A 24,041-nucleotide genomic window follows, 5' to 3' on the forward strand; every position below is an offset into this window, starting at 1 on the left:
CATTTAAGTGCATCTACCTTAAAACTTAAACCACTGCCATAACTCAACACAGACTGATTGTAGTGGCTGTAAATTTTAAAATGTCAATAGTGGGACAGGACATTACAGCATACCTGTACATGTATACAGTTAGGCCACATGTATACAGTTAGCTCTAGGCCATCAATTGAAATAATTTGTTTTCTTTAATTAACAGCATCAGATCACATGACCAATTAATGATCTGTGTAATTTTTAACCTAAATGATCAATTTGTCATAAAATTTGGAAGGAAAATCTCAAAATGTTTTTTTTTTGTAATCTTTGTCAAGCCTGGTAAACGAAAAACTTTGTATTGCTGGCCTTAGGTTAGATATGTGATCAAATTGAAGTTTAAATAATACAAAAATAACTGTTCATCTTGTACAATTTGAATTAAATATCATTGTTAACATGGAGTTAATTTGTAAATCTACTCTGTTTTCTACAAAGCCAAGAAAGGTAACTCTTATAGCATGGTTTTATTTCAGAAGATAAAGACAGCATGGCTTGTCATAATAACAAGCATTTCAGTGTAGAAAATCTGTGTGATTTTATATTGACACAAGTTAATTTTAACTTACTGGACACACGCCTTTACTGCTTCATGCAATAGAAATGCATTTTTACTGAATTCAGTCTTTTATTTTCGTTCTTGTTTTATTGTTCTAGGTTGATGAAATATAACTGTTTTGATGCTTTTAGCTTGTGTCTTATACATGTCAACTTTAAGTCTTTACATTTTACTCTTTCCCCTTCACATTTTACTCTCTCCTCTTTACATTTTATTCTACCTTCTAAATTTTGCTCTCCCCTTTACATTTTACTTCTTCATCTATCAATTGACTCTCCCTTTAACATTTGAATCCCCATTTTACATTTTTCTCTACTCTTTCCCTTACATTTTACTCTCTCCCTTGACACCTTGAATAAATACATCTTGCCCTTCACATTACTGCCATATCACACACAGAGTTGGGGGCATTATCATTTCATTTTTTTTTTTTTTTGGTCTGCAAACCTAGATATCATTCACACCATCAATGACTCTCTTAAAAACTCCTTTATTGTTTTTATTAGCGGTACAGAAATGTCAGTCTCTGTAAGAATCAGGCTGTGGATGAAACATGATACGAAAAAAACACCATTTTGAAAGTTTAATTTCACTATTTGCACAATCAGAATCAAAGAAAGTGGAAGATTTTCCATATCATTTTGGTAAATTTAGTTATAACTTCAGCAAAATATTGCACTGAAAATGAACATTTCAAGGGCAGATAACTCTGTCAAAATCCTCATTTTTCTATTATTCTATTGAAAAATTTCTGAGCAAATTTATCCAGTGATCCAGAGATCAAATAATGGTCTTTTCAAATAGAGAAAGCATCCTTGAGTGAAATTATTTTGTCAGATCAGTGGGGTGATGACATGCAGGTTTCTTATTTTTCCCATTTTGCCAGATTATTACAAAAATTTACACTTAATTTATCCAGAATTTTTTAAAATCATTGCAGTAACCAAACCTCCTTTTTTAACCTTCTATAAGATTGACATGTATGGCTTTGTTCTTTAGCTCGGCCAATATTATTTTGCTCCTTGGTTTAAAGATTTGATCAAGTAAACATATAATGATTAAGTACCATAGAAAATATTGTTCATACTGTAGCAATGTTTAATTTAATTTTTCCATAGGATCAAATTTCACTCAGTTGTGATAAAATTTTGTAAATGATTTAGATGAAATTGTTCATACCTGATTAGCTTTTAATTAAAATTTTAATGAATATTTTATAAAAACTTCATAATGAATTCAAGGGACTCATTGACTTAGTGATAAATCTTTTGTGTTAAGTGGCATGCAAATTTGTCGCATGTTTTTACTAACATATAACCTAACTACCGAACATGTTTTTTTGTACAATGGCTTTTTTGTTTTAAGAAGATCTATGTTCTGAACTAGGTAAAGTTTTAATATTTATGCAGTATGAAAGATTTGACAAGTTAATCTAGAACAGTGTTTATGTACTTAAAATTGAAAGTTAAATCTATGAAATTCTACAAAAATTTTTCATTTTTCCTAAACATTGATGCTAGTTATTCCATATTTATTTTTAACATTTTCCAAAGAATGAAAAAAAAATTAAATTGGGTGTACTAGCTATGAAGGACAGTTCACATTATTTGGAGTAGGCGTTTCTATAGTCTAGCTATGTTTTTTTTGCTGAGGTATGTGTTGTACATTTGACAAGTACTTGGCTATGTGGATAGAAATTGTAGATCTCCATGAATTATTTTTGTACTGTATAGCCCTGCTAGTATGTCAACTGAGAATCAACTGACTTACTTGTAAATTCTAAAAACTTCTGTAATGATAGTAAATTAAATATTCAAGTGAACTAATTTTTTTTCTACACAACTTTTTTTAGGATGAAGCTGCAAGGTTACGGATGATATCAAATCGTGAAGCTAGAGCTGCTAAGAGGGCAGCACAGGCAGCCAAGCGTAAAGAGGATGTGGAACGCAAGAGAAGAGAGAAAGAAGAGCAGGCTCGTCGTGAGAGGGATGAACAGGAGAGAGCTGAACAACTGAAGAGGGAAATGGAAGCAGAAAGGAAAAGAACATTGGAGGCCAAACGGTAGGTTCATGATAATTATAATTCCTCAAAGAATATTCAGTAGTTTTTATATCATGCGACACAAAGTGATAGGTATTTGATACCTTCCAAAAATATGCGTGCCGGTCCCCATATGGTTTCCAGATGATACCTTAAGAAGATATAGAAGGATCTTTTTCAAACTGATTTAAAGTTATTTAGTACCATAAAATACAGACCAAGTTTGAATTTCAGTTTCATATGCTTGTTTACACAAAAGTTATGGCCATTTGAAGTTGTCAGTCCACAAAAAATATTTTGCAACATGGCTGTGTATCATTTAATGACCCATTAGATATACTATTTTAACTTTAAGACTTGATATTAGATTTGTATGATAGTTATATCTACATATTATGTAACTCTGATGTTTAATTGTTGTCAGTATTTGAATTACACTTTGATTTGGCATTTTGAATTATGTAGAGGTTTTTTTTATATATATATAAATATGTTGAGCAATATACAATTTTTGTTAGCTTCTGAGAAATGTAATCAAAAGTAATCGTCAAATACATATTTCAGAGTAATCAGTTTAATGGATTATACATGATAAACTAGTGTGATTGATTTTAATTGATTACATGAAAATGACCCATGTGATAGATTGATTATCTATTACTGTTAAAAGTAATTGTGCCCATCCCTGCTACTTACCAGTAAGTTAATTACCAATGAATTATAGCTTTAACCATGTTATAGTTCCCAGACTTGGTTTTTTGTTCAGATTTTGGGATCAGTGGTCGTTTTCACAAAAAATTAGTCATAAGTTATGACATAATCAAAGTATTGTGACATCATAACTTACGACTAATTTTACACTTACAAATTTTTGTGAAAAGGACCACAGATATTAATATGATATGTTGTTACTAAGGGCTCATTTAGATTTTTGTTAAATGTTTTAATATTTTCTCCTTCCACGATAAACAGGGACAGTTAACTAACATTGATGTTATTTTCTGATTTGTATAACAGTCAGAAGAAATTAGAGGAAGAAGCCGAGAGGGAAAGAGAAGCTCAATTGGAAGAAGAAAAAATAGCTAGACAGAAAGCAGAAGCTGAGAGAGAGAAAAGAAGAAAGGAAGAATATCAACGTAAACTGGATGAGATGAAGAGAAAACAAGCGGAGGAAGAACAGAAAAGATATGGTATGCCATTTTCTAATTATAAAAAATAAATCACAGAAATTCCATTTTTTCATTGTTTCAACACGGGCTGGCCATTTATGTCACATTGTTTTACACCAAGCGATAGCCAGCGGTTAAATAACAACATAAATGGCCAGCCCATGGAAAAACAATGGTAAAATAGAGTTTGTGTGATTTATTTCATTTCTATTAGGACTAATTTTTTAATAGACACAGCCTGTGAGTTGTATGAAAACACATCACTTTTTTACCATGGCTCTGGTCTAAAGAGCTTTGAAGCGTGTCATATTAGAATTATCTTCTTTGTATTGGTTATGTATTCATAAAAATCAGACAAGTTGTGATGCACCTGAATAAGTTTGTAGAACTGCTAAATTCATTGAACTATAAAAATTGGTACGAAGTTTATAGAACTGCTAAACTCACTGAACCATAAAAATTGGTACTAAATGAACCAAGATTCTTTCACTTTAACTCAGTTTCATGTCATTTATATGAAAAGTATGTGTTTAATATAAAAATTTTAGATAATAATTAACTTTTGCTGTGAACCAAGTTTTGCTTTTTTTTTCAGTGGACAGATACTGGAAAGACTAGTATTTCCAATTGATTACATATCATTCTTTGAATGGGGCAATTTGTACCTGTTACAATGTTTACATATGGCAGAATCTGCAAAAATTGGCAGTTGTAAAAGTTATTATATTTACATACATGTAATCTGCTTCTCACTTGATCATTACAATATAAGATTGTGAATATTTTAGCAATTAATAAATAAACCTACTTTTACAGAGGAACAAATGCAGAGGTTGAGAGAGGAAGAAGAGAAGAGAAAAGCTGAAGAAATACTGATGGCTCAAATGGCAGAGGAGGAAAGAAAGGAGTATGAGAGGAAGAAGAAAGAAGAAGAGGAAGCTAGGAAGAAGAAAGAGGAGGAAGAAAGGTAGGTTTTATTGGTGTTGGAGTGGCACGTCTTGGTCAATGGTTTTAATTTTGCAATATGTGCTTATGTAGAAGGCATTATCATGATACATTGACACCCCAAGGAAAGTGATATAGCCTGAAATGTTGATAATACCTCGAGCTACAGGCGAGGATATTATCAATGTTGGAGGCAACATCACTCCTAAAGGGCAGTCAATTTATCAATAAGGATTTTTAGCTCACCTTTTACAAAGGGTTATGTAAGCTATTGGCATCCATTGTTAACAATTTTTTTTTAAATCCTTTCCTCTGATACCACTAGATCAAATAGAACTAAAATTGGTATGAAGTTGCTTAGGGTATTCTGCCTAAAACTGATATGGAGATTTTTGATCTGTTGAAAAACATGGCCACCATTACTGAAATAGAACATACGGGTCAAACAGCAGTTTTTCTCCTATATCTCCTAAACAGTTAGGTTTAATCTAATTCTGAGGTGGGGAAGTGTTGATCATAATGAGATTTATTTCAAATTTCATGTAAATCTGTTATGCCATGTTGGAGTTTTGCCTTTGTGGACGTTTTTTGCTATTTTTGATGTTATAACTTTCAAAAATCTTCTCTTCTTCATTGTGTTCTTAAAGCATGAGTGTTAAAAATTTTCATCAAGAAAAATCATGGCAGCTTTTACAAAAAATTGAATGTTGCTCATGAAGGCAGGTGAGCGATAATAATCTTGGATTTCATAAACACTCAGACTGACTAGTCAGTCCACACAGTAATAAATCTTAGAGAATAAATTTCTTGAACTCCAGATAAGTCAAACACATTTAAATGGTGCCTTGGAGTTCAAGCTACCGAGGTTTGATTGTTTTACAATAATTGATTTCCTTTACAGACGTAGGAGAGAGGAGGAAGCACAGAGGGCCATGGAAGAGGCCAGGAAGCTTGCAGAAGAGATGGCTAGACGACAAGCTGAACTTGAGGCCAGATTGAAGTTCAACAGAGAGTTACAAGTAGAAGCTAGAGGATTAGATCATTCACATAACATTACTGAAGCTTTTGTGTTCTCATACTTTGAACTGTTGAACTGGTTTGGTCTTGATATTCCAGAGTTTGAAATGATGAAGATAAGTCAGTATTAAAAAAAGATTTATAATTAGTGGAATAGTTGTTATCTGGGATTATTGATTATAAAATCCCAAAAATTGTTTATATCTGGGATTATTGATTATAAAAATGAGAATATTAATGAAAAAGCTGTGATGTTATATATACATTGTATGTCAAATCTTACCCTTCATCTATGTTAACACATTATGGACTATTTCTGGGGGAATTTCAGAAGAGAAGTATTGTTGCATTAAAGACACACCCTGACTTTCAATTTGGTATTGAAGTGTGGGAAATCTCAGTTGTCTATGAATTAATAGTAATCTGTACATAACAGTTTTTTTTTTTTTAAGTCATTTTATCTATGCATGGCTAGACACACCATTCATGTCTCTGAAATAGTCCATACATGGTAATAGGGTCAAGAACAAAGCTCAAACTGTGATATTACATTGTTATTGTTTTATCGATATTTGTTGATATGTTTCTATGGCTACAGTCAAGGTGATTTGGATCTTGGTTTTTTCAATGCTTAGATGTAGTCAGATGACTGTTGTAATTCTACACCATATGTCTGTAAAAATAACTGTAGCTGATTGAGCTTTCACTAAACATTTCTGTCATTTGTAAAATGTTGGGGTATCAGTGACCACTACAACTTTTTGTAGTTTTTAATTTAGGATTTTTTAATTTGAACTATAAATCCAAAGGACATTTTTCCAGCAATATGATTGGTATTGCTGATGGACATCAGTTAGGATGACTAATCAATTGATAAGTAATCAGGTGTTTCTTTTTCTTCAGTGAAATCTACTTGTTTGTTTTTTTCTTTTACTGCAGCATTTCACTTTCAATGCATTTGTAATTTATTGCATTTATGCTTTTAATTTTTATGCAGTTTTTTTATATAATTGTTTTTTGTATGTTTTTACAGTTGTCAAAACCATTGTTTTGGCACAAAAAAGTAAGTGTCAAAAATGTATTGACATTATTTTCTTGCAGTTCATTTTTGTGATAAGGTCATTGATAATCTTTCGTAATTAAAAAAAAAAAAAACACAAAATTTTTATATGAAAAAAATCTATTTTCAAAACATTTTAAACTTAATTTTCTGAATTTAAGATTGAATTAATACCAATTTAAATGTGTTTATTCTTTCTCTTATTTGAATTTATTGCATTCCAGAGTCATTGTGTGAACTTATTTTTGATGAAGGTCAAAAGTTCATTATTCTTTGTACCTTCGATTTTTCTGTCCTGTGTTTAAATCTGTTTTTTAAAATAATTCTTAATTGTATCCGTCCAATAATTAATGACTGTCTTTCAAAGTTTAATTTTTGTCAGAGATATGTATGCAGGTATTTATTTTTTTATTCTTGCCATATTTATATCTGTCTTCATTCATTGCAGGTTGCTTAGTGCAAGTAGAAATTTTGAAGCATTATTAAAGATTACAATCATGCTTGTATTTAAACAATCATAACTCGCAAGAATTACGGTCAACTAATCATGCGTAAATTAGAAATGTCAATAATCAGAAAAAATATCTATACATAATTCTTATGAAATTATTTAAAAATTGGTATGGTTCTTTTTTAAATTTTATGCATTTATATATTTTTATTATAATGCAATACATTTTCGTTGTTTTTGTTTTTATAGTTTAGTGTCAAATTTGTTAGATTTTAACATTTTTATACTGTTGAAAAGTTTGCTAGACCAGCTGACATTCAATGTCACTTAGCTGTGACCTTAAAGAATTGGTTTCTCTTTTTTTAAACTATTTTCTGTATGTATTTTTATAGATATATATATATGAAACCATATTCTACCATCAGAACAAGGAAATATTCCTAATAAATTTTATTGTGCATACATATGGTGTTTTATTTCTCAATATGCAAATGTAGAGATGATGAAAGTGTGGGGGAGTCTAGGAATTAAAAATAAAGAGGGTTCCAAGTGACTTCCAACCCTGTCCTGGATCTCCAACTGATGACATGATTGCATTTCAAACTCTCTCTTTCCAATATAGTATGTCTTTATTGTCCATATTTTCATCTGCACATTATAGTGCTACCTTTATTTGCTATTCACTATGACAATTTTAGTGTGACTTTGATATGTCAAGAGCTCACAGTCAAAAGTGACTGTAAGTGATTTAAAACCTTCAGTAATGCTAGGTTTACTGTGACATTTGTAAAATTGTGGAAACTTTAGGGAGACCACCAAATGAGATACGACTTGTTCATTATTTGTTTAACTCCCCACCACTAACATTAAAAAACATGATTTACTGATTTCCTTTTGACTTGTTTACTGTCAATTACATTCTAAACAAAGAGTTCAATGAGAATAGTTATTGTGAATATGTTAAGGAGACAACAATCCCACTGGGATGAAAATGTCAGCCCAAGGCTAACCATTGGTTTTCAATGAAAGATGAGGAAATCTTTATATGACAGAGCAGGGTGCAGCTGGACCCGAAACGTCATTATACACAGGTACAGCGGAAGTGTTGCCTCTGTATACTCAAGTAACATGAACATAAACTAAAGATGAAAACAAAAGAAGACATACAGAGGCCAGAAATTCCTGACTTGGAACAGGCACAAGAAATACATTTGTTGTGTGTTGAGAGATAACTATTGGTATTATTGTGTCAACATCCCTACCCTTTCCTGTGGTAAACTATTCATGTTTGGCTAGGTTTTTAAAGAGGCTGTCCATGTAAAGATTAGGCAGATCATGTGGTATGAAGTGGCACAGGGTAAATTTTACTCCACTGTTTTTTTTTATTTCGATGTAATGTATACATCATACTATGTATGTCAAATATTATATTTTTTTTTTAAATCTGCAATTTAGAAAATGATAAAAAATCCACTGACAAAGCAACCAAATTTTGCTCAATTTAAAGAGTTATCTCCCATTTTTTCAATGAATTCTAATCCTTTCTTTGTAATTTATTTCCCTTTAAATGTTGCAGTTAATTGAAAACTAACATTCAACTTTGAGAAAGAATGCATTTGTGATATGAAATGGGTGGAAAAAATTGCCACCTACTGCCTGGTTTTTGCATGAACATGTACCCTCTGAAGTTTATAAATATCAAAGGATTTTGTATAAAAATGATAACTCCTACCTGCTTTTCTCTGTACAATGAGAGAATATTAAGTTGATTATAGCTAAACAAAACAAATAACAATAGAAATGACTTAAAGGTTACAGACCACCAATTCAACCAATGAGCATTTGGAAGGTACACAAAAATAGTCCTACACAGAAATAACCCCTGTTCCTCATAATGCTGTGAAAAAAGTTCTCATCTCATTTAAAAAAATTAAACAGTTTCTGAAAAGAAAAACATTTCTGTACATTTTATTGGTGCATTTTGCTTCTTGTGATGTGAAGCCTAATCTCCATAATGATTTCTAAATATATCCCTATCTTGTGAAAACACTGGGATTTCCCATGCTATTTATAGACACTTCACTTCCGGTGACCAGTACTGCACTACAAGTCTGCTAACCCCACATGCCATTCTGAGGATTGTGAGCTGACATATGTAGAATAATGCTGATATATAGTCCTCTGCAGGTTAAAGTTAAGGTAAAGTCCAGAGAAGCCATTGAATATTGTGAAATTAGCATAGAAGCCTATGGGAAGTGGAATTAGTGGTTTCTAGCCTTAACACATGCAATCCAGTGATGGGTCCGGATCCAGAGGGGTGCAGGGGATTGACTATCCCTTTTTTTATTGCAAAATTAGTTATTTCCATGTGTTAAATTCACAGAAAATGGTAAAAAAATGTCCTAGCACCACACTTTTTCTGAGGAACTCCGGCTGGTACCCCTCCTTTTAAAATTAAAGTGTCTGGATCCGCATGTGCATGTCCGAGTTTAATTAGTTACTGTGTAAATCGGGCACCTCACACGTCACAAGATTTTTTACCCATGTGTAAATGTGCCGTGTCATAATATTACATATCTTAACCTCATTCCACAATCAGGTTGGGTATCGGTATATTTTGGATGATGTCTTTATAGCTGAACGATTTGTCACAATGTTCTTTTGTATGTACAAGTTCATTCGTGTGCATATGCGTTTTCTTGTGATGAGTAAATTGGTACAGAATTTTCCCTAGGATATCTAGTCTTCAATGGTAGTATATTTATCAACAAATTTAATTACATTTTTCTCAAAGTCGTTATATAATAATAAATCTGTATCGTTTGTACAATTATCAGAAGTATTTGAAGATCTAGTTATTTCCAATTCATTGATAAACATTATCGGTATCAAATTCCTTAAAACTTCTGTAAGTTGTTTTGGCATTACTCTTTATAAATACAGATATTATGTGATGAAAAGCACTAACTCCTGTATTAAGTAGCCGTCTTTAAAAGATCGGACAGGCGGTGATTCGTGCAAGTCAAAACCCACAAAATTCACTTGTATTTCTTATTCAGAATCAGATACAGGCCACATAACCAGTTTTGATTTTTATCAATTTAGATCGAAGATCAGAATTGATATAGCAGTCACCAAAGCCTTTAGATTTGTAAAGCCTGATAGCTTTGAAAGATCTGCAATTATCTTACACTGCCGCAGAAAAATAATCCCATTGGCATACCCCATATACTGGGGACATGTTGTTCAACTACTAAAGTATAAGTCCGGAAAAAGTCAACAAATCAATAAACAAGAGCTGGGCATTCCACTGTTTCAAGTATTTAATCCATTGTTCTAAATATGTTGTTTATTATGATGTTACATAGATGGTACAATATTTTACAATTAACATAAGTAACGCTCGATGTTACAAGAACGGAACAAGATGGTTATAAAACGTGCAGAAAATATAACACACCAAAACCTCTTCCCACAAATTATAAATAAAACATTAAAAATTTTAAGTCTGACCAATGGCTAACTTCCTAAAGTTCAATCGAACCAAAATATTTACTTGTCAAAAGAATGTAATAAAATGAGTGTAATGTTCAACGGGGAATAGTGTCATAAAATGATATCAAAATAAAACTATAGATCTTTATCCTGTGATGTTGGGATCAATCAACAGATGGCCGTGAGAAAGTCTGTGCATACAACTGTTAACATTAATCTTAAGCTTAATCCTGATCTAGCTAATTACCATTTACTATTTACTGACCCATAATTAACCCAATACATAACAATACATGTAGGTTCAAATGCAGTTAGATCTATTTTGTACGTATTTCTGTAGCTAGGATATCAAATTTAATTTTACGTTATCTAATCTAATAAACAAACCCAATTAGCAACTTTTACTGCGAACTTCATCTGCTGATTAATTAGCATTGTACATTTGTATTAACAACGACCCAATTAAAAATAGTTAATTTCTAATCTCTTATCATGCAGTACCTGCTTATTTCTATGCAATCGATCGTTTAAGTCGATATATTCAAGTTGTCTACTTATTTTTAGACGCATAATACAAAACCCCTAAAACCATCCCATGTATTACTCACTGTATCGTGTATTGTTATTAATGCCTCATGACATCAAAAGCCCGGAGGTGACAAATAAAAGTACAATTTTGCTTAGACGATGACATAGAAATTTCGATAATGCATTTCTTGGGAATGGTGTCTGTCTGTGGTCTGGTGATATTGCTTTTTGTAATGATCGTTCTATTGGGCTGTTTTAGTCATGTGTAAAGATAATAAAGTATACAGGTGCTCCAGGGCCTTAAAAGTGCATGGCTAGTGTTGTCTGTACCATACATAATTGTTAAAATTATATTCTAAGACTTTGGCTTTTAAGTTAATGTACGTGTCTGGAACTAGATGCCCAAGAAAATAAGCACTGTAATTGAAACATAGGTGTCTATGCGATAACTTGTAGTACTTGAGCTATAAAGTTTATATCAACTGAGGAATAAGCTATTTAGGAGGGGCATGTATCTAAGGATTTATTTCAATGATTGTGGCGGCTTAAGTTTGAATGATTTGACACACAGTTTCGACCTGGAGGTCTATAATTAAATTTCGACTTGAAAATATTTAGAAACTGGAAAAGTCCAACTGATATTGCGCAAGCTCGAGTACTGCTACGATGCATTATGGAATTTGTGTGTGTTTAATGTAATGTCCTTCGTTATCAGAATGGTGAATTTAAAAATAAATCAAAAAGTTCAACATCAACAATTGCAACAATGAGCTTGTGTTTAGATACGTTAGAATTTGATCCCCGTACTTTTCTTTTATTCCACTTGTTTGCAATTTGACGATTATTTAAGGCATAAAAATTCAAACAATCGATATAAATTGATTCAGTACATGAATACGTTGATTCATTTCAATTTTAGATGTCAGTTGCGCTTTTGAGATAAAACTTCTATAGATTGTACATAAAATTAGCACTTTGTAAGAGTTATCATTCTCGATTTGCTTTGCCTTGGTTGGTTTTAGTGGGAGATAAATATATTATTTTCTCTAAAGTCCAGATATGAATACATTTTTTTTTTATTTTCCCTATAAATATAGCATCTGAAGATCGAAAAACATTGTTCCGTACAGGTTTTTCAGCACCGTGGATCACCGGTACCATAGGCAGTGTCCGAATTTTAAATGGACTGGTACTTAAGTTTAGAGTTTTGTAACATAAAGAGGGCTTATTTGTCAATAAAAAACATCAACTAAAGATGGTTCAATTCCTTTCATTGTAACATGTTAGTTTCTTAACAAAATTTGATAGATCAAATACATAAGAAATGTTATTTATTGTTGTGATTTATCACCTATATATATGACCACGTGATTTTATGGACCATTCTGGTTTCCTCTGCTCTTACTATAGTATACACGTTTAGTTCCCTTTTCAAAAATCAATTATTTTTGTAGGATGTAATTTAAATGGTGGACAATCATGCTTATCTTTTCTCTAACACACGAGGAGGAAGAACAAAAAAAGTGTCCCTAATACGTTTCCGTAAAGAACAGATTCGACAATTTTGTGATTAGAAAAAAAACATCACTAACAATATTTCGCTATCCGCATTACTTTCATTACTTCTTTTACAAAAAGCGGGTGTTATTGGCTCATAGCGGACTAATGTCGATTTCTTTTACTGGCTGTCAGCTGGTCGATCACTTATTACCTGACAGATGTTTGAATAGTGGATCTGTGTTGACGTTAAGAGAAAATAAAAGGGTAGCAAAAGTAATTGTCAAATTAAGTCTGTTCACCAACTGCTAAAACCTGAAATGTGTCAGGGTTAGCGTGCATTTTATTTATTCTAAATTACTTATTTAATCTACTCCAACGATCACCAATCTTCCAGAAGTCTCAGTGGTGTAGTTTGAAACCCATGGCCCTACTACGAAAATTGAGTTTCTAAAACCGTTTTCATTAACTGAAAAAAATAGATAATACACTGACAGGCCTGTAATTAGATTTTTCCAAAGGGTTGTATATATTTTCTTGTAGAATGGTTGTACGTGAGCTTGTTTAAGTCTGTCCAGAAAAAGTATACTTTCTATAGAACAATTTATTAAATTTGTTAATTGAGGTTAAATTTCAGTTTGATCCAAGATTTTAGCGGAAATCAAAAGAATGTAATCCAGGGACAAATACTGTGCAGACATGGAAAACAGACAAACACAACAAAAACATAAAGTAACTAAAATAATACAAAGTAACAAAAGTAAATGACCAATTCGGACTCCACTAAAAACTGGGAACATGGACCAGGTGCACCGAAAGGGTAAGCCTCCTCTGCCGATCAAGAAACACCCGCCGAGCTGCTCATAAAAAGTCAAGTATAGATACACCATAATTCTACATTTTTTACAACGTTAGCAATTCCAGTCCTTTGATCGTTAAGAATGTACCATCCATTTTTTCTTAAAGTTTAATTTGATTTTAAAATGACTTCTTAAACGATTTTAAATTCCGCCAGGACATAGACCTGTAATTAAATTTCAGGTCCCTGGCCAGGGTAAACTGCCGCGTCCCCAAAGCCCGGATGAAGGAGGAGACACTGTATATTTCCTGTTAAAGGTTTCAATAATCCCCTGTGAATACATCAATTCGTTTGATAATAAAATTTGCGACACCATACAATGTTCATAAAGTTATTGGGTCAGTGACTATCACGCAAACGATAAGTTGTATTTTCGCGCCCTTTTAAACTTTTATGGTTAAATTGCATGCGCAGGTTAAACTTCCGGATGGAAACGCCAGTAAACAAAAACATTCAAAATGGTGAAGGCTTGTTGTGTTTATAATTGTCGAAATCGTGCTACGGCTGAGTCAAAAGCCAATAATATCAGTTTCTTTCGCTTCCCTGCTAACAAAAGGAAACTACAGGCCTGGATCAAAGCGGTAAATCGAAAGGATTGGGAACCAACTCCATATACAGCCATCTGCTCTGAACATTTTGTGTTTGGCTGGCACAGCGATGATCCGCGGGATGTAAATTACGCTCCAACTTTATTCATTGATCGAGAAAAACGACGTAAATGGAAAAGAAAAACGCATCAAAACGAGAATGATAAGGAGGTATTTCAATTATAGTGTTGATGTTGATAAATAAATAAACAGCACCAGGATCCTTCCTGTTTCCCTTTTCCCTGATTGTCCATTTTTACCTTGGCCCTGGAGATCTAGAACAGCGGTTCTTAATGAGAACAATTCTGATCTTTTTTCATAGTATATGAAAGGTACTCAATTAGAGTAAATATAAAGTATTGTACATATATGTACAGCGCTTAGATACATGTACATGCAAAAGAAATTTCAATGGGATTTCATTTCGATCCGTCCCCTGTGGATCTGTCCCTTTTTTAAAGTTGATCCCTCCCCGATCATAACTTTGATGCATTATGCATAATAAACTCGTACGAATCAAACATAAATTTTTGAAAATAAGTTATCTTATCCTTTTCTAAATGTATTTTCTTAAATTTTACAATATACAATGTACACGTAAATGAATTGATTACAAGTTCATAAAATATTACTAATATAAGACTTGATTGAGAACAGTTTCGAGTAGTTACAAAATGACAAGTAATTAGTCAATTTAAGTTTTTTATCATAATGTTATTGTTTTCCATTTACTTGTTTTTAATCAAGATTTTCAATAAGAAGCTGGTAGTCAGAAGTTACACTTCTACAAGTTGGTTCCAGCATTGTGCAAGGAGTCCAAGATATTTTTTTTTCATTTCTTAGTTAAGAATTCAGATACCTACCTTGAAAGTGTAATTACTGCTGTCCTAAATAAAATTGCCTGTAAATAACAAGTTTCAGTATATGACACTATATTTTATAAACATCAATTCATACAATATAAGAGGGTACGAATCAACTTGGGTTGGGAAACACCTGGGGACGGATCAACCTGCTACCTTTCAAAGACTAAGAGTTGTGGACATAAAAGTGTTATTACTAATGTATTTGGACCCCAGCTATATTAATTGGCCAATAACACAAGGTTATGAATGATAAGTACATATGTATTTAGGGATTATAAAGAAATATAGAACTGTTGTCAAATTGTTTTTTGTTTTTTTTTTTGGAGAAATGACATGAATCCATTAACATACACATTTTTGTAGAGAAATTTGAAAGGTGAAAGAGGAAAGATAATCATGATGAAAAGATATTTAACAGTGTTCTAGGATTCCACTTTCCCATCACCCAGGGCAAGTGCAGTTTTGGTGTAGGAAACTTGATTATTACATGTATGCCCAACTTTCCCTTTGGCAAGTAGAAAGCTTTAAAGAATGTGTTAAGTGTGGAAAGTAAACTTCAATTGTTGGAAAGTTAATCTTCATTTAGAGTTTTCCCATGTAAACCTAAAATTTTGAAAAATTAAAGAACACTCTGATTTGTCAACTTTTTGTTGTAGAGAATGGAGAAATTAAAATTGGCATTGACAGTAGAGTACGTGTACATTTACCATACATCATAAAACAATGCATACAATTGCACTCATTGGTTTCACAAAGCACTCATAATACTTGCAGTTTTTGTATATACATTGTGTACATGTACATGTATATCCTTAACAAACCAAGGGACTTATGTGCATGTAAGTCTAACATACAAAATGTACCTACATGTACATGTACAAGCTTTGTGAAACAATGCCAAAAAAATATTATCTGACAGTTCTAGGCAAGAGCATTTTATCAAAAGTCCGCTTTGGAAAGATTTCAGATATATTTAGTCTGTCAGATTGTTGAAACAATATATGATACTTCTACCCCAGAACTACATGTATTTCTGATCATTTTTGGTACTGGTACACTGAACCATGTCAATTCCCACAAAAGTTGGTTATATGTGTAGACTAAGCTTTCACAAACATGTTGTAACTAGTAAAATAATCAAAACCAAGAATACAAAATGAACATATTTCAAACAGTTCTTGTAATACATTAAATGGTCCTTAAGGAGGTAGACCTAGGGTAAGGGATACAACTCTTACAAATCATTGGAACGTTTGTATACACCATTTTACATCAATCTCATGTAGCATCAAAGTAACTTGGACTGATTTCGTTCTGTTTCAAAGAAATGCTTGAAAGGCTTTGGTTAAATTGAATATAATACAAACATATCACTGATTTCAAGAGCTACATGTACATGTATGTCCCTTACCCTTACCTCCTTTTAGACAGCCTTAAATGTCATATTCTTCAAGAGCTGTGACTTAAGGTGATCACAATTATAATTCAAAAACACATTAATTCCTATCTTTTTCAGGATGACTTATTTTTACATAGAGATCATGGATATGATGCACTGAACAACACTGGTAATTTAGATGAAACCAACTTGACAGAAAACCAGTTATCCATTGTGTTAAATGTAGCAACTGACACTCCAGAGCACCTTAAAGATCACCAGTATTGTAAAACACTGCCATGGCCAGGAAAGAGACAGATAAAAACATCAACGAAAGTACAAACTGAAAGTAGCCATCACAAGGCTTCAGGGAAATCACAGATTACTGGTACACAGTCATCCTCAGAAACTCAGACAGATACTAGTGAACAGTTAGCAGCAGAAAGTCTACTTCTGCTCTTCCAGTCAAATGCAGAACCAGGAGAGGTAGAAAGTAATTCTCACCAGTGGATACCCGTAAAATCAGACTCTAGCAGTATATCAGCACTGTCACACCCAGTAATGAAAGAATCAGTGGAGGTAGAAAGTAATGTGCATCAGTCAATTAAAGTTAAGTCAGAAACTGATAGTATATCAATGCTGTCATTACCAGTAAAGAAAGAACCAGTTGAAGAAGAAAGTAATATGTACAGGTACCAGTCAGTGCCACTAAAGACAAAAGCTGACAGTATATCAGTCCCATTACACCCAGTAAAGAAAGAACCAGTGGAAGAAGAGAGTAATATGTACATGTACCAGTCAGTGCCAGTAAAGACAGAAACTGACAGTATATCAGTGCTGTCACACCCAGTAAAGACAGAACCAGTGGAAGAAGAGAGTAACATGTACATGTACCAGTCGTCAATATCAGTAAAGACAGAAACTGACAGTATATCAGTGCTGTCACACCCAGTAAAGACAGAACCAGTGGAAGAAGAGAGTAACATGTACATGTACCAGTCAATATCAGTAAAGACAGAAACTGACAGTATATCAGCCCCATTACACACAGTAAAATTAGAGATAGCAAGTGTATGTGATGATACAGGTAATTCTCCCATAGACAATACATGTAAACCTCAGGAATCTTTTGTGTGTACTGATGTAATGGATTTGTCATGTAAATATGAAACAGATTTATGACATTTTTATCTTTAAGTTGTTATGTAATCTGTTATATTTATTACAATACATGTTTATTGGTATCCTTTATTTTTATCGATTTTATATTTAAGGAGGTTACACAACACCTAAGGGGAATAACTCTGTAAAAATCAGCAAAATGTTTTATTTTGTGACATTTTATTATCAAACTTAAAGCGTCCTAGTGATCAAAAGTTTTGTTGATGAAGTTGTTATATGATCATTGAAATTATTCCCATGAAACATGGGGTTAGAATATCTTGAACTTTGTATATTTTGCTTCTTTTATCAAAGTAAAAACACTGAATAAAATTTCAAGAAATTTAAATGAGCCAATTGAATTTCAGAGAAGATGTTCAAGGTATCCCCTGAAGATTAACTTTTCTTAGAAAGTTCAATTCATTATGCATCTAATTTTTTCAGCCTCTATTATGGTAGTAAATACAATTTGATGAAAAAGGATTTACAGATAGGTATAAGTTACAAAAGTTTTTTAATGCTTGTAATGAGAAAAAGAGGTTAATGGCATGTGCCTGAATAATTTATATCATATTCACAATCTCTAAATAGTTATCTCATGAATATACTACTACAGAAGTTAAGTAGCACTCCAGCTGAGGATCATGCAAAATGTGATTTATGGGTAAAAAGCCTACATATTTTTATTTTTGATATTTTGTTTGAAATGTCACAGTAAACAGAAATTAACATGTGGTTTTTCATATAACCCATGCTCTTAGGAAATAAAAATGGTATAGAATGCACTGTAGATTTCAAAATTAAGGGAGATAACTCTGTAAATGAAGCTCAAATACAATAGAATCTACTGGATTTTCAATGTTGATTATCTCCTAAGAGCAGACAGATTTGAATGAATAATTAAACATTTCATAGTATAGACCCATAAAACTACTTAATAACAAAAATAAAAATATGTAGCCTTTTTTGGGGTGTATCACATTTTTCAGATTTTGCATGATTCTTACAAAGACAGCTACTTAAAACAAAAACAAAATATCTTGGTGAGGTAACCTCAATGGCAATGATATTGACATGGCGTGCACTTGAATATAATTTGCTATATGGTTCTTTGAGTACACACCACATAACTAAGGATATTTCATCCTGGACTAAAAATTATTGCAGTCCTTTAAAGGTGGAATTACATGTATACAAGCAATGTTTTTGGGCCAGCTGCAGCCTGCCATGTGGTATGAGGGTTTCCTCGTCATTCATTGAAGACCAATGAATAGCCTTCAGCTGACATTTTCGTCCTGGTGGGGTTGTTGTCTCTTTAAAATAATCGCCTGAATATAGCTGAAATATTGCTGCTCGGGCTTTAAACCCCAACAATCAATCAATCAATCATCAATCTCTTTAAAATATATACCATACCTATTCTTGTTATAAGTTGTTTTCTCTAGTTAACAAAGCTTATTGATTTCTTCATGTTGCTCAACTATAAATTGAATTTCAATTCACAAAATCAATTCACGTGTATCAGTTCTATCATATAAGACCGCCTCCAGTATAAGACCACTTTCCTTTTACAGAAGGGGATATCTTATAACAGAGGCTTACTGCAATTCATTTTTTCTGTTTGTTTTAGCCATATAGTCTATTCATCTTACTGTGATACATACATGTATATGTATGTACAATGTAGCTGTAGTTTTTATAGGTGGTGGAGTTCAATGTTTTCTATTAAGTAACACCTCTTTGAAATTTAAAGTTATAACAGACAAAACTTCCACTTGAGAGTTTACAAGAACAGTCAGGGATATTAACCCCACACAACAAAGTCATTATTATCTTCACTACATCAGTCATAACTTGTTAAACATTGGTTCATGTATATTTTTCAAATGAAATAAAATGTACCATGTATTTATTTTACAAAGTTCTAATATTTACTACCAAGTTCTAAACTCTGCTATGGTTACATGTATATAATATGAAAATAGGAAATATGGTATGATTGCCAGTGAGATAGTCATCCATCAAATGCCAGGCAATGAACAATTGATTGATTGATTGTTGGGGTTTAACGCCTACAATGAACAATTGTTGATTGATTGTTGGGGTTTAACGCCTACAATGAACAATTGATTGATTGTTGGGGTAACGCCTACAATGAACAATTGATTGATTGTTGAGGTTTAACGCCTACAATGAACAATTGATTGATTGATTGTTGGGGTTTAACGCCTACAATGAACAATTGATTGATTGATTGTTGGGGTTGAACGCCTACAATGAACAATTGATTGATTGATTGTTGGGGTTTAACGCCTACAATGAACAATTGATTGATTGATTGTTGGGGTTTAACGCCTACAATGAACAATTAATTGACAATTTAACTTCTCCTAGTTTTGTGACCTAATTTTAACATTTGTTCAGTACAGAAAGAGACATTCCATGACTGATCACTTACATAGTGATACACCACTCTGTGAGTGTTAACCCTCAATTTTTTAATTAAAAGAGATATTCCCATTTTATTTGAATGGTAAATTATGCCCAACAACTGCCAAAAAGGATTTTAGACATTTTATGAAATAATAATGTAATTGACTACCACTCTGAGAGTGGTGTACCACTGTGTTGGTGATCAGTCATGGTATCATTACCACTTTCTGTACTGTATGTAGATTTTTTAGTACACTCAGACTGTATACTAATATTTGAATTTTTAACTGTACTATAAGTTTTGGTTTTGAGTACTTCCTGTATACAACTTACTTTTGGATTTAGTTCTTCCTACAGTAATGAAGGACTGTTCACTGTCCCATGGATTCAGGTCACAATTGTATAATTCATCCATTGATTTGAAAGGTATAGAACAAAATGATAGCATCTAAAAAAATAGCATCTACCAGTGAATAAATTTCTATGAACAAACTGCTAGGAAAGTTAGTTGCTAAGTCCTATTTACATGTTAGTTCAATTAAATATTGAAAATTTTGTACAAAAATACATACTAAACTTTTAATTTTGTGTAACCTGTTTCATATCATAATTGTTTTTGAGAATTATTATTGTTGGGAGTAGAGAATGTAGCAAAACTTGTAATAATTGTCTTTTGTGTTACTCAGAATACTTTTGTTCACTATTAAATACATGTACCATTGATGTATCTTGTCATTTTCACACAGATTTCATTTTTGTTTATGTAATCAGTTCTATTCAGATTGTTTTTGCCGTCACACTCTGCACAATACTTAAATAGTAAGGTTAGCAATCTTAAACATAAAATTGTTTTGTGTATTTCTGATATGCCCACGGGGGGTTTTTCGTTCAGAAATAATTTGCCCAAGGGGGGAATTTCGTTCAGAAATAATATGCCCATGGGGGGATTTTTGTTCAGAAATAATATGCCCATGGGGGGATTTTCATTCAAAAATAATTTGCCTATGGGGGGATTTTCGTTCAGAAATAATATGCCCAAGTAGGATTTTCGTTCAGAAATGATATACCCATGGGGAATTTTTGTTCAGAAATAATATGCCCATGGGGGGATTTTCGTTCAGGAATAATATGCCCATGGGGGATTTTTGTTCAGAAATAATATGCTCATGGGAGATTTTTGTTCCGAAATAATATGCTCAAGGGAGATATTTGTGCAGAAATAATATACTCACAGGAGATTTTTGTTCATAAATAATATGCCCATGGGGGATTTTTGTTCAGAAATACATTTTTGTAATATGCTCATGGGAGATTTTTGTTCAGAAATAATATACTCACAGGAGATTTTTGTTCATAAATAATATGCCCATGGGGGATTTTTGTTCAGAAATAATTTGCCCATGGGCGGATTTTTGTTCAGAATTAATATGGTTATGGGGGTCTTTGTTCAGAAATAATATGCCTACGGGATTTTTCTTCAGAAAAAATATGCTAATGGGGACTTATGTGTGGGGCTATATTGCAATCATCTTTAGTGTGTCCTTTAATAATTTTTAAGGTTGTTCATAATGGAAATTTTTGTAACAGATTTCTCAGCATGCTTAGATATTTGGTACTGTGAAAGTACTTTTATTTGTGGATTACGGAAGAAACACAAGGTCATGGATTCTTGAATTTGTGGTTTTGAGGTTTTCAGGATACACATCAATGAAAATCTTCTTTTTGTTGGAAACCAAAGTTCGTGGTTTAGTTTACCCACGTAAACCATGAAATTAGTACCCCACGAATAATAATACTTTCACAGTATTGCTTGGGCATTATGACTTGTACCATGCTTCCTTGCTTATTTACTTCCTGTTTACCCATCGACTAAATAATTTTTAATATGTTGCATGTACATAATGGAAATTGCTAAAATATTTGGTATATTGCTTTTGCATGATGACTTGTACAGTGTCTCCTTTTCCCAGCTTTGACTAAAATTATTGAGTGGGGGTATTCCTGGCATGATGTAGCATACATAATCTGTTTTTTGTTACAATTTTTATTTGTTTTTCTGTTTGCTGCTTTTAATGGATTTCACAAGCATCTTAAAATGTGAAGTATTCTTTAATTTTGTTATTGCTTGAAACAAGTGAGTTTCAGTGAAAAAATCTGGGTCAACGGTTTCCATAGCAACGGAATATATGCCAAGGAAATAAATATCATTTTTTTTCTATTGAGCCATATTATGGGCTTATATACCAAATTTGGTGAAAAACTGACACCTATGATAATTACAAAAATGTAAACTTGACCCAAAATTTAGTATTGTGTATAAATTTAAACGAGTACTATCTTTAAAATAGATAGCCAATGCAGTTAAATTTGTTCTTTTTACTTATAATTTCTACATCTCATTTCGGAAACAACACATGGCACACAATGTCAATTTTCAATACTGTTTTTTTTTTTTAGAATGCCACTAAGCTATCAGTATGTGGCCAGTCAGGAAACAGAATTGCGATCAGATGACTTGTGTTTCCATTGAGGAGGGTCTTTGAGGTCAATGGGTAAAAAGCGAAACTATATGTAGACTGTGTGGGTAAAATACAAGAAATTGTATGATACATGGCTTTGACTTAAGGAGATAGACCTAGGGTAAGGGATACAACTCTTAAAAATCATTGGAATGTTTGTATTCAGCATTTTACATCAATCTTATGTAAGCTTCTAATTAACTTGGATTCATTTTATTCTGCTTCCAATGAAAGCTTGAGAGGCTTTGGTGAAATTGAATATAATACAAACATATCACTGATTCCATGAGTTATGTCCCTTACCCTAGGTCCACCTCCTTAAATGCAGGGGTATAATATATTGGGTAAGGGTATCTGTATGTTGATATTCCTAATATCTTTGTTAACTAATTATTATTTATGAATTGTTCATCAAAATCATTTTGCAGTTCAACACAATATTTTGGACCATGGTGGGTATTCACTTCACCATTCTGGAGTTACAGCCCTATTCACCTTTAAAGCGATCATTTTCTTTGATGATTGCTCAGACTCTGATGAATTTAGTTCTATTATAATCATTCTTAAGATTTATTTTAAAGATTATTATGTTAATATTATAATAAGATACAAGTGCCAATGTATTTATTGTCATGTTATATACATGATATGTCCAACATCATCATTTACATTGATTCAAGGAAAGGCATGCCAGGCACAAGCCCCTAAAGTTGGGAAAAATCCTTTGTTTGCATGAAACCATGGCTTTTCACACCTTAACAGATGTTCTTGCCTGGCTTCACCCAGCCACCAACCCTTCCCTGAAATTTCTGCTCTGCCTTGGCACTAAACTCAATCTGAATCTCTGAGAGATGTGTACAACAACAACTGGTTATGTACTTAGATGTTTTGTTTATTTTTTAATTTACTAGACATTAAATTTGAACTGATTTTCTTGTTATTGCAATAAAATATGTTCTAGTATAAGTGTTTTAGTGTAATTGTGTTCGTGTGCACTGAAGAACAGTATTGTTCCTGTAGCGCGTATCAAGAAGGGGATGCAGGGGGTTGACACCCCCTTTTTATTGGAGACTGTTATTTTCATGTGCAAAATTGACAAAAAATGGCAAACAATGTCCTAGCACCCCCCTCTTTTTCTGAGGAACCTCAGCTGCCACCCTTTCATAGTGTCTGTATCTGGCCCTGCATTCTTCCTATAAACATTATGGAAAGTAAGGGAAGGGTAAAACAGGGACCAGTTAAAACTTAAAAAAGTCAAACAAGAACCGGGTCACCAATGCCTATGGTAACGGTTCATTTTGGCTTGGGACTTTGTGTTAACTTTGGAAAACTCATCATAATGGTACATGTATTACCCTGTAATCGGTGTCGTCATTGTTGGCGTACGTTCGTTAACTTTACTTTATTAACGATAACTTGAGGGAGTCTTATCTGATGTTTTTTT

General features: G+C 32.7%; 2 protein-coding genes across 8 annotated transcripts in view; both read left to right on the top strand.

The window, feature by feature from the left end:
* LOC148600216 (uncharacterized) overlaps nt 1–7,736 on the top strand; it is an 82,225-nt gene extending 74,489 nt beyond the window's left edge. For all 5 annotated transcript variants that reach the window (XM_088557738.1, XM_088557739.1, XM_088557741.1 and 2 more), the window contains 4 exons: nt 2,445–2,653; nt 3,650–3,822; nt 4,618–4,768; nt 5,648–7,736. In XM_088557738.1, coding sequence (XP_088413864.1) covers nt 2,445–2,653; nt 3,650–3,822; nt 4,618–4,768; nt 5,648–5,894 — 780 coding nt within the window. In that variant the 3' untranslated portion in view covers nt 5,895–7,736. The remainder of the gene's footprint in view (nt 1–2,444; nt 2,654–3,649; nt 3,823–4,617; nt 4,769–5,647) is intronic.
* A 6,354-nt stretch (nt 7,737–14,090) lies between these two features.
* LOC148600217 (uncharacterized) lies at nt 14,091–23,552 on the top strand. 3 transcript variants are annotated; one of them, XR_015917846.1, is made up of 3 exons: nt 14,091–14,411; nt 16,623–18,139; nt 22,536–23,552. XR_015917846.1 is itself a non-coding variant. In XM_088558034.1 (3 exons), the coding sequence occupies exons 1-3, from the start codon at nt 14,112–14,114 to the stop codon at nt 22,544–22,546; spliced, it is 1,260 nt and encodes a 419-aa protein (XP_088414160.1). In that variant the 5' UTR covers nt 14,091–14,111; the 3' UTR covers nt 22,547–23,552. The 3 variants fall into 3 exon arrangements, 2 of the variants coding, with proteins under 2 accessions (XP_088414160.1, XP_088414159.1); XM_088558034.1 differs by having other exon boundaries at nt 16,623–17,571; XM_088558033.1 differs by having other exon boundaries at nt 16,623–23,552.
* Nucleotides 23,553–24,041: the final 489 nt, after the last annotated feature.

The sequence above is a fragment of the Perna viridis genome, chromosome 13 (assembly GCF_037379345.1).
Source record: "Perna viridis isolate PV_CMFRI_1.1 ecotype Kerala chromosome 13, ASM3737934v1, whole genome shotgun sequence".
NCBI lineage: Eukaryota > Metazoa > Mollusca > Bivalvia > Mytilida > Mytilidae > Perna > Perna viridis.